General features: G+C 41.1%; 1 protein-coding gene across 1 annotated transcript in view; it reads left to right on the forward strand.

Moving 5' to 3' along the window:
• Positions 1-12615, forward strand: part of uvrag (UV radiation resistance associated gene) — a 125229-nt gene that overhangs the window by 19955 nt on the left and 92659 nt on the right. Inside the window, exon 8 of the mRNA XM_049593148.1 lies at positions 5806-5932. Within this exon, the coding sequence (XP_049449105.1) occupies positions 5806-5932 (127 nt within the window). The remainder of the gene's footprint in view (positions 1-5805; positions 5933-12615) is intronic.

Below are 12615 nucleotides of genomic sequence, written 5' to 3' on the forward strand. Positions count from 1 at the left end.
CCACTTATTTATTGTTCGTCTAGAGTTGTTGCAGTTTCGTACTTTTAATTTGATTTGATTTTTATTCAGCATTTTGTGAAGGCAATTGACAGATTTAATTACATCTAGTTTTAATATTAGGTTAAGTTTTAGTCAACTGTTACAACCCTTGTTTCATTATCTATTATCTTATGTGATGTCAGCACGAGTGGAATTTCATGTGTTAAAAAAATGTATTAAGATGAGGTGCAGTTTGAGATTTGGTGTTTTCTCGAGGGAGCAGCAATCGCTGTGATCAGCAGGAACAGGCCCATTGGCTTCTGCACTAACAACAAACACCAGCAGTGCTGCACTAAATACTTGGGAAGCAGTAAGCAGTGAGATTTGAGAGCTTGTATCACCCAAATCCCCAGGCGTAATTGTAATGTAAAGTAATGTGAGATGTAATTATACCCTTTGGGCAGCTTTGGTATCTTTCTATTCTGATGGCTCAACTGAAAAATGAAGAGAGCAATGTCCCGCCGGCCTAGATGATAACACTGACCAAAATCCACTGTTTATGTTTTCACCTCCTGTCATATCCTCGACTAGGATCCACAGCAAAAGCAAGAAAGCATATTTAACATTTTTGGAATTGGCAGCCACACAGCTGTGAAAACGGAGCACTGATCCCAGGTTTGACATTGTGTTTATTGTAAACATTCACTTCAAAAGCATCCCGTCTCTTCTGCTGTTATAAAAGCCCCGAGGCAGTGACACTTTGGTGTTCTCATCCTCTAGGTCGACTTGGCTTTGGAAAAAGCGCAGCTGGGATATTTTTGTGTTCACCCAGCGTTTCATACATACAAGACATACATAGAAATAAAATATATAGAAAGGACATTGAACTGTCTGCTGTGGTCAGACTAGTTCAAAAGGCAGTAGTGATTCTTGTTAGTTGTTATGGTGACAACACGTCAGTGGGTCGTAAAGTGTGTCACACACTAGTTAGAGAACTCTGTTTTGGCCTATTCTTACACATATTTCCTGTATTAAACAGAAAAATTAACCATTCACCAATCGTTAGTTTCTCTTTTTCACCAAACTAAGACTAAATTTAATTGTCTTGTTAACTTATTGTAAAACACACTCCATTTAAACTCGACAGAAAAAAAAACTCTCACCAAAACTGTCAAAGTTAGTCATTATTCCACTGTTCCAACAACCACCAGCTCTGGTTTAGGTGAGATAAATACTTAATTCACAGAGTTAGGCCCTATTTTACGGGACTAGTATTACCTGGGGACCTCATGCGATTTAGAAATTACCCCCCTACGTCTGTGCTTTGTGCTGCGCATTCACTTGGGATGAGCACAACACAAAAAGACTACACAGCACAACTAACTAGAGGTCAACCGAAGAGGTAAAGCTGTCCTACATTAGTTAACTTAATTTAAATCATACAAATTATCTAAAGCACACATTACCTTGTATTTGCATGTGGGTTACTACATGTAAAAGCCTTACGGTCGTACCCATGTGACAAGTGGAGATTACGGCTATCGGCCACTATCGGAGCCTGTTCCACCATTAACAATAGTTTATATATCAAATCCTGTCAGAGCTGATTAATTGGCCAAATGGATGAATCGGTCGACCTAACACTAATTTAGAGGGTTAACTTCCTTTTTTCTTTTAAATGTACGTTAAACAAACAGAAATGATTTAACCACACATTATTGAATGTCATCCATCGCATCATCTTTTGAGATTTTACTCTTTCTGATAGATTTGAGCTTGATTTTTCTGCAACATGCTGTGTGGCTAGATGAGCCCCCTACACCCAAAATGCTGTTTATGATTGCTTACCAAGCATCTGTAATTCTTGATGGGGAAAGACGCAGAAACGAGGTGCAGAGAAACAGAAAACCCAAATACGACCCCGAATCACTGAGATGCCAGTTCGAACATGACTGTTACCTCACGACCTCTGTGTTTGGCGAATATGGTAGGAAATTTAAGGCGGAATTCTCACGTGAAAAATAAATTTGCACACGATTAAGAACACAGATGACCTCCCCAATTATTAGAAATTACCAGAGGTCCCGAGGTAATACTGGTCCCGTGCGAACAAGGCTGTAGACGTAAAAATATGCTGATCTGCACGCTGTTAAGTTTCTCTTTGCATCTTATATGGAACTTAGCCCACTAGAACGGTTGCAGTGGGAGTGGTACACATAAAAATGGCTGCTGCTGTGACCATTCTGCCACACTGAATTGAATGGGAATGTCTACTCCGACACTATTTTTATGGTTTCAAATCTACAGGAGACTGTGTGTTTTATGTGTGTCTGCACAGACACCAATTTAAAGGTTCTGAATGCCTCTTTACAGTGCCTCTTTAGACAGCTGTTACAGCTGTTGCTTTCCATCATGTGCTCATCGGCTTTTGATATGGCTCATTGTATTGTTCCTTTCCCCAGACCTTCACCCTACCTAAAGTGGCTCCACTATAGCCCTTTCAAGCCTTCCCGCAAAAACATTGAGGCTCCATTCTTTTGCCACAAAGGATCCCTTTCAAAAACTTGTCTCAGATATTTCCCCCTCAGTCAAACATTCCTCAAAACCCTTTTCAGAGCTCACATCAGCTAATAAATCACATAATCCTCGTCCTCTACCTTTCCGTTAAAAAAATCCCGGCAAGAGTGAGTGGAGCATTGTGTGGCTCTTCTAAGGGTTTCCCTCTTTGCCTTTGGAGAGCTCAGTACTATCCTTCTGTGCGCGTCATAGTGAGCACGGATCAAAGGGGGACAGAGTGGAGGCCACCAGCCCAAGCGCATGGCCCTTTCACCCTCTCACCCACACTCTGCCATTAATCTGCTGGGTTATAACGCGCCCCCCCCCCCACGCCTGCTGCTTATTTACTCAGCTGACCAACTGCTGTTTGATGTTCAGTTGAGTCAGACGGGTCCTGGTGGTCGGTTACAGTCTCACACACACACCGACATGTTTTTGACCCACTTTGTCAACTACGTCGCTCAGTGAAAGTGTAGGAGGTTCACAGTTCGTGCCAAAGCCAGTGGTGGTTAACATGCAAGCATCAGGGAGCAACACATTGGAGAGATGCAGGCTCTATCAGTCTTCTCTCAGCGACTGATACCCCTCTCTGTTTTTGCAGCAAAGCCCTCAGAAGTCTTCAACAAGAAGCATATCTGTGTTTCCTCTGATCCAGGCCCTGATCACTATCTAAATGTATGTGTGTGTGATACCACAGTCCCTGCTCGCAAACTTCAGGATGAATAACAAGGCTGAATCTCTGTTATCCTGCCAGCAAGCTCTCTCCCTCCCAACTCTTCATTATCCATGTCATTCTCTGCTGAATCTCCATCCACATAGTCCCTAGGCGTCGCCTCTTAAATCTTCTCTCTGTGCATGTTTTGATGTTGCACGGAATCTGTTCATCCCAACTTATCATTTTTCATTGTAAGTTTCTGTTAACCTAAAATCTCTCCCCTTCATCTACTGTGTACCACATCCACATCACTCCATGTATCCTTAGTGCTGTTCCTCATTAGATGGTTAGCCCACTGCAGGCTCCACCTCTACCAGATAGAGACGTGAAGCCCGATGAAGGGACACCCAATAGAGAGGGCAGGATGTTAACTAATGACTACACCCTGTTGCTGCTGCTGAGTGAGAGACACACCAGTTAACGGGCTCTGAGTACGTCCACATCTGCAGCCTGCTTCACTGGTGTTCCTACATAAACCATATTAAACCTATATTTTTGATGCTGAAATGCATCTACTGGTTGGAGAGTGATTAATTAAACGGTTACTTTGCTGATTTTCAACCAGCTTTGTATCACAACAATGAGGGTAATATGTGTTAATTAATTAAGTTAAACTGTCCTCGATCTTACCAGCACCCAGATCTCCCTGCTCAAATCTTCATCTGGCTGTTGCTCGAACTACCGATTGTACTTTTGCATTTTTGTATTGCTCAACCACCATGGAATAGAAAGGTTACAGAAGCAGAACAAGAGAGAGAGATCTGCCCCTCATGCTGTCTCTCAAATGCAGATGAAACTGAGATCAAATGGTAAAACTAGACAGTGCTGAGTATGGATGTGCGATATGGTTCTTAAATAATATCACAATATTTCAGGGTATTTTTGTGAGAACTATATTCTTGACGATATGACAAATTTGTAAAAACAAACAAACAAACAAACAGAATAAAATAAAAATACACAAATATGTGTGTATATATATGTACTATATATGTACTGTATATATGTATTAACTGAAGATGATAGAATTGCAACAAAATAAGAGATATAGTTTTACAGTTTGCCTTCAAATATTCAGTAAAAACTAAAATGATCTGTCATTTCTTTAGTTTGTGAACAACAATAGTAACTCGGAGTGAGATTCAGTCACTAAAAGAGTCTGAGTCTGAGAAGTCCGGGACTGCTCATAAAACATTCTGGACCACGTAGTTTATTCCACGCTACTGAAGCTGTTCCTCTTTTTGGAAACACCGTAGAGTTGGTAATAATTTTGCTTTCAGCCATGCTTTTTGTTGCCGTGGCTAACCGTATGACGTCAATATGTCATCAAGCTGAAATATCGCGAGTATCCCAATATGAATATTTCATATTATATTAAAAATTTTACGGGTATTATCATGAACAAGATGATATGGCACACCCCAAGTGCTGATCAAGTTTTAATCAAGATTCTGTTATTGTGTTGCCTATTTCTTGCCTAAAATGTTTTCAGAAACATATTTTAGCTTACTGTTTAGAAGCCATAGTTGGTGGCACGGTGGTGCAGTGGTTAGCATTGTTGCCTCACAGCAAGAGGGTTCCTGATTCGAACCCAGGGTGGGGGCTTCTGTGAGGAGTTTGCATGTTCTCCCTGTGTCAGCGTGGGTTTTCTCCGAGTACTCCAGCTTCCTCCCACAGTCCAAAGACATGCAGGTTAATTGGTGACTCTAAATTGTCCGTAGGTGTGAATGTGAGTGTGAATGGTTGTCTGTCTCTATGTGTCAGCCCTGTGATAGTCTGATGACCTGTCCAGGGTGTACCCCGCCTCTTGCCCAATGTCAGCTGGGATAGGCTCCAGCCCCCCCTGCGAGTTACGAACATGGATCGATGTGTAAACATAGACTGAAAAAAAGTGAGATCAAACAGTGAAACTAAGCAGTGCTGATCAAATATGAACCAAGATTCTGTTACTGCATCGCCTGCTTCTTGCCACAGTCATTTTCCTGTTTTCTTTGGTCATGCCTTTCTACTGCAAAGACAGCCCATTTTCATGAAAAAACCCCATCTTTCCAGCAGTAACCATAAATTCTGTAATTGCCACTTATGTGCTCCAACTATTTACTTGGACTATCATATATGTCTGCTGTTTTTGATAAACTGAATTTCAGGCAAGGCAAATATCCAAACGTTAAATCGCTGCTTGTGGTAGTCGTTGCGCCATTCCCATGACTTGGGCTCATTACTGAACCTTTCTACCTGTAACGCTGATCTCAGGACTCAGTGAAATGTTTTCAATTGCCCAGTCCTTCACCGTGGTTCTTGTCCTCAGTTGTCGACAGCGGATTCTGGATTATTGACGGCAAGAATTAGCTCAGTAAATGAGCATTAAATCACTGTGACATGGGATCAGCCTGCGAAAACATAGCTTGTTTTTGAGGGAGCTGTTTAGGAATTTAAGGGTCTTTATGAAGGGTAATAAACACAAAAAAATTGCTGTGACCACATACGAAATATTTCCCTTCATCCTCTTTCCTTGTTTTCTCTCCGTATCATTCTCTCCTGTGTGCTCTGAGCAGAAGAAAGAGCGAGAGTGCATGCAGCTGCGTATAGCCGTGCTGCGCAGTGAGCTGCAACGGCAGAGGAAGGCACTTGGCAGGGAGATAGATCTGCGGCAGAAGGAGAGGACACAGCTCCAGAAGAAAGGTAAAGCCAGTGGGTGCACACACAACACTTGGACTGATGCCGCTTTTAACACCACACTACATGTTTTATTGTTGTAAGCTTTGTTCTGATGAAAGGTGGTGATGGAATGATTTGAATTGCCCTTTTTACCTTTTGCACACACAATACGATGATGTTTTTTTTTTGACTCATTCACACAGAAAATATAATCTGTTGTTTCAGCTACAAGCAACTTAGCAACAATGTGAATAAATATACACACAAGGGCACATATTGATGTATATATTCAGCACACTAGATCCACATTTTACCCCCAAATAATAGCTCTAGCAAACATGACTAGACTGGTGGCAATAGCAATGAAAGAGGTGTTGCATAAGTATCATGTGAGACGATCAGTTCATCCTGCTGCAATATTTCTTGTCTCCAGTGGTGCTGCGACTCAAAAGCTTGTGTAAGTGGACTTAATATAATGATAAAAACACACGCAGCAAATTCCACTAAAATCCCCAGCCATTTCATGATTAACTACACGGCTTTGTTGCAGCTACTAATAGATAATAAAACAAAGAAAATAAATGGAATCGAGTGTTGCTACGACAGGTTACTCATGATTTTGTCTGTATTATGGAGGGCACAGGCCCAGCCAGGATATTTTTCAGTTTTTAGTTAGAATGGAACAGTAAATCCCTTTCAGTGTAGCTTATTGAAATAAATAGTTTCAGGAGTTTTCTTCTGTACACCCTTTGTAATATGCTCAGTTGCATCTCTCTACAGTTAAATCAAGCATCCCAAATCCGTGCTGTTATGTAAACGTGTAAAAGTAGTCTCACACAGCCAGACCTATCTCCACGTTTCGTTTTAGTGCTGTGCGTAAAACAACGACATGATGGGTTTAACCAGACCGTTGTCCGGCGCTGGCACAGCACGAGATAGGTCTGGCTATGTGAGAATGCCATTTACGGATAAAAGCAAGTTAAAGATTATTACAAAGCAGATTCTCACTGTGCCTATTAGACTATCAATTCAGTTATTTAAATACTGTTCATATTATGTGTTAAATTTGCTAGATTTACCATTTTGTCACTTTCAACATGTGATTTTATTGTAAAGGAAACTGTAAATCTCAAACACATCAGACACAGTGCTGTCTGACAGCAGCAGGTAGACTGTGTGTGTGCTGTATTACCTGTTCATTTTGGAGTACAGTAGAGAGTGTTGTCACATATAGGAAACCTCTGTCACGCTCCCAGTCAGAGGGTTGGAGTCACTCAACACACGCATATGTACCCAATAATGTACAGTATATAGAGCCATTCCTGTGGTTTTGGCAGCCTGTGCCAGGCCGCTAAGGCGACAGTGTTTGCGCAGTGGTGTCATTTAGTTAACCCTGTGAAGTCTGCAGCTCCTGACTCTGATGTCAGAGAGCTGAGGAGGGTTTTACTGCTGCCTGTTGCTGTTCAGAGGAAAATAAAAGGGCAGTGTTAGTGAAGCTTGGGTTGACAAATGTCCACACACACATAAACCCAAATACATATACAGTTGTACACTGGTGTGCTTAATACTGAGCACTGTTTACTCTTGTTTTTTTGCATGTATCTCAGACTAAGTGTTCTTTGGTGGCTGCAGCACGTGAACCTTTTGTTTCTTAGCTTTAATGACTATTTAATATAATAAAAGTTAATATTTAGTAGCATACACTTACAACATTGTACAATGAAGGCTGATTCATGGTAAGGCACGCAACCCTTTTGGAAAGTGTTGCCAGACAGAAGCTACAGTTGTGCATCGTTTTTAATTTATGCTATAGTGAAAGGTTTCAGCCATCTCTGTGGCAACCAGTGACCCCGTGTTTTTTTTACACAGTTTATTTCTGTCGCATTTAGTGAAGCACAGAAAGCTGTTTAAATCACACAAATATCCAGCTGTATGTGTCTTGAACTTATTAACTCTTTCTACATTGATTGGTTGGCTCCCGGTCTGTCTGTGAGCAACTTACATTGCTATATCCAGACTGACATATTCATCATTTTCATAGCCAGTGCACATGTTGTATAAGGAGAAAATGACCTTGTGCCTATCTGTACGCCTGTAGGTTTGATCAGGCACATTGTTGGCTTATTTCTGTCGTCTATCTGCCATGTAAATAGCAGTCCACCAGGTGCAGGTTCATCTGGCTTTTAAAGGGAATGGGAGATGACACTCAAAGTGGTTGAATTCATGTTACATCCAAAACACATCTATGATAAATTAAAGGACTAAGTACAACCCCTTTGCCCCTTGCGCTTTAGTTTCTGCCCTGATTAAACCGTTTAACTAGACAAGGTGGAGTTAGACACCTAAATGCATCTGCACCATGCACTTTAGACCATGCACTATAGAGTGTTTAATAGGGCCCACTGCTTTGTGTCAGTAAAATCATCTTGCTCTTTGGCCAAAGGGCAGCAGCACCTGAGCCACCAACTTGAGGAGGGGATTGGTAATGATTAGAATGCAGTCTGCGCATGCATGCAGACACACAAAAAAGACGGCACTAAGAGGGGGTTCACAGAGAAGTTTCCTTTGTGCTGCGATTCTAAAGAAAAAGGCCGTTAATCCTTTGCCTCTGTACCTGTCACCACTTCGTCTACAGCCAAAAGAACTCGCTGCTCTCCCTCTCTGCAGCTCATTGATGGCTTTTTTCCAGACTGGACAAGTGCTTATTAAGAAACAGAAGAAAAAATTCCTTCAGCTGGTTAAAGAGGGAAAAGGTATTTTGGGATAAATTGAAATGCTGCAGCTGAATAGGGCTTGCTGAAAATCTTGTTGTTTTTTCCCAGACTCATAACTCAAAAGCTAAAAGCCATATGCTTCTGAGCTCTGCTATATTTCCAGCTTGTTGTTTAACTCTTCCAATCAGCCTGCACGTATTCATTTGTTTCACTATCGGAAAAAAGCCCTGCGTTAATTACAGACAGGATGCTCTCGGAGTCAGGTGTTTACAGTATTTCATACAGCAGCAGATTTTGTGTCTGATTATATTTAGATTGGCACCACAACGTGTTTGTTTCATCTGATCTCATCTGTCATTTTGGAGACGATAATTTTATCAATTGTAGCTTAAATTTCAGTTTGAAAACTTTCCTCTGAAGACTCTATCAGCTCGTCTGTCAAAACACACACAAACAACAAGAAGAAAATTTGGTCCCAATCAATCATACAGATTACTCATCAGACACACTGGTGGCTAAGCTACGGACACATGATTTATAAACCCACGTAATGTTCAATGTTGATTCAATTAGAAGCAAGTGTTTCATTTGCTGAATTTTCACACATTCCAGTGCTTATTAAACACAGATTTCTTTTTAAGTTTTATTGACAGTTTAACAGTATGTGCAAGTACATTGCTATGCCATATATCCCCAGAGGGCATCCCGTATGGACTGTTAATCTCCATTCTTGGGCATGTTTTTTAGGATCTCATCTGTACCTGGCTGTGTGGTCCTAGGGCCCATTAGCGAGTAACTCTTATCAACCTGTTATTCGCAGAAAACTAGCCTCTCTTTAAAAACAAGCGGCCCAGAAAACCCAAACATCCAGTTGGGGTTCTGCAGGTGTGTGTGTGTCTGCACGTGAGCTGGCGGAGATGAAAGTTGGGTGTCCACATTTTTGTAAAGTAACTATTAGAATGTTGTTGCCGACTTGCTGATGCCTATTCAGTGTTCGTCTTTGTTCACGTGTGTGCGCTCCCTCTTTGCCATCCTGGACAGTGTTAGCATAATAAGCACTGAAAAACATCAGCAGTCGGTATCGTCCTGATGACAGGTTAACGACTAGCTGTTCAATGCCCACTGATTTACAGTGATGGCAGTGAAATCATAGCAGAAGTGTAGACTTGAGAAATGCTTTTGTTTTTCCACATCTCTTGCAAATGCACACATGCTCACGCTAAGTCCACTGCATGTCTCTCACACAATCCATAACTGAGGACATATGAGCATGACCACAGGTCTTGCCTTCTTTACGGCTGTGAATTTTAAAGTAAAAAGTCTTTCTTTCCTCCCCCCAGAATTAATGGGCTTGGTTTTGGTGGGGTCACACTCTTGTCACAATTTCCTCCAGTCTAATTTCCCTCCTTCCACCTTGAGCAGATGACATAAATCAGGTCCGTGAACGGCGATTATTGTACTTAGTAACGGTAGTTATTCTCACGCTCTGTAACAGAGCCAGGGCTCCCGACCAATAAATGTCAGTGGTTGGGTTTCTCGAGTGTAAGGAGCACATTTTTGTGAAGGTATGGTGTGAGGAGGTATTTGTCACCTCAGAGAAAAGGTCTCATATTGAAGCTATCATCATTAGGGCTCCTTTAGTAGCAGCTTTGCACATTCCCTTCAGCTGGCTGCCATCTTGACTGACAATAAGGGTTGACAGTTACGGCAGTCAAACACTCTGTGTAATGACTCGTTAGGATGTCTTTCTATGTTTTTCAACCCCCCACATTCCACTTAGTCTGTCTCACATAGCATGAAGAGCCTTGGTTTAAAACAGCTCTGTTCTGATAGATATTTTAATTTGGAAACAAAGACAAGTTCTTACCTGTTGTTTTCCAACAGTGTTGGAGATATTGGCCGTAGAGATGTCTGCCTTCTCTTCAATATAATGGTACTAGATGGCACTCTGCTTGTCATGCTTAAAGGGCCAGAAACATACATTTGAACAACTCAACAGCAATGTCTCTTTCCAGAGATCATGACCTGGTTACTCAAAACAATCCACAGACCTTGTTGTGAGCAGTTTCACGTACGAACTATTTTCTTCCTGTCAAAACTACAACTGCCAACCGGTTGATGGGTGTAGTTCAGTAGAATAAAAAATAGTTCCTACATGAAACTGCTCACAACAAGGTCTGTGATTCTCTTAACTAACTGGGTCATGAATTCTAGAAAGAGACATTGCTGTTGAGTTTTTCAGTTGTATTTTTTGGTACTTAAAGCACCACAGCCCGAGTGTCATGTAGTTCCTTTATACTGGAGAGAAGGCAGACATTTCTACGCCGCTATCTCCAACACTCTGCAACTCACACCAAAACAATCTAGACTGATAATTAACACTGCAGGCACGAGGCAAGATATGTATTTTTAATTCAGGGTTGAACTTTCCCTTTAACGTCCTTTATAATTATTGAACTTTCATAATGCACTTTTCCCCAGACACTAGTATAGTTGTCTTTTTTGGAAACTGTTTCATAGTGCTCTTTAGCTCATTCCATTAGTTGTGGTACTTTGTGGTTCTGTTTTGAGTTCACTCTATACTCCAGCCTTTTTTATTTCCACCATTTTACAAGTTTCCATTAAATGCTACATGGATTAAAGATCACTTGATAATGATATTGCAAAGTGAAACTGAACACCACAATGTTTTTAATAAGCTGTTAGATCATTTACAGTTTTAATGTGAAGCAGATTATATGCGCTCTTAAAGATTCTGTATGTGGGATTTTATTATGAACATTTTGCAGTGTAATTTATAATGAGAACTGTTTTCCAATAGTTCCAGCGATAAGTTGTTTTTTGTTTAATTTGGACAAATATTATTTTCTTTTAATTGTATACTCACAAGTTACTGATGATCAAAATCATTTTGATAAGAAAGCAGTCATGTCTTTGAGGCTTTTGCACCTCTTGCAGTGGGAAGTGAAGGCAGATTTTCCTGTAAGTTTAAACCACTCTAGCCTCTGTGCATTAGCTGATGTTATTTCATGTGGATTGTCATTGTGAGTGACACTAACTCCCACATCAGAGTCACTATTAATGACCTTACAGGAACAGTAATGCACTGAGGTCTGGCCAGTCTGAACAAAACCTTAAACCAGCAGAGTGGTTCTCCACTTTGCAGCTTGATTTCCTTCAGAATCCCACAAACCCTGCTCTCTGGTGCCAGAAGGACCTTATTGGGCTTTTCCATTGGCACTTTTGGCCATGCAGAGTCAAACCATGCCGCCTTAATTTGCGTTTCCATTACCAGTTTCAATGCACACAGTTTTGCCAAGTGGCGCCCAAGGTGGCCCAGGCTTTTAAGTCAGGCCAGTGTGCGCCTGACTGCTTTCAAGCGGGTTGCAGTTATGTCAGATAGGTTTTGCCATCTTTATTAAATAAAGTACCGTCAGAAGAGTGACACATATTTCATATCCTGCAGATAATTTAATTAACTGTGCCACTCAAAGGTTACAAGCAACTTTGAAGGTGTAATGTTTTCTTGCATGTTGTCATAGTGCATCAACAACTAAATTAAATGTCAATATGACAACTTTGACAATTCAATTTTTTTTGTGGCTCACTTGCATGACGTACGCTTTAGTGATGATTGGGTCTTCCAGAGCTTAAGAAATGTATATAAATTTCACCTGGATTATGAGACCTACGAATATACTACTTCCTCACTTGGAGAAAAAAGTGGTGGATTGATGTTCTGGTGCACTCCAGCAGAACTACATATGCTTCTGAAGCCCAGTTTTGACCAAAGATTCGTGACGAGACGAGTTGAAACACGCAACTACTTGCAATGTGCCGTGTGTTGAGTTGAGCTCAGACGACCAGTTCACACTGCTGCAACCTGTCTCTGCAACGTTCTAAAACGATTTCGTCTTGTCATGAATCTTTGGTCTTAACTGGGCTTAAGACTAAGAAAGCTGGAGGAGATGGACATACGGCGTACGTTCAGAT

This window comes from Epinephelus fuscoguttatus, linkage group LG12, assembly GCF_011397635.1.
Source record: "Epinephelus fuscoguttatus linkage group LG12, E.fuscoguttatus.final_Chr_v1".
Lineage (NCBI taxonomy): Eukaryota > Metazoa > Chordata > Actinopteri > Perciformes > Serranidae > Epinephelus > Epinephelus fuscoguttatus.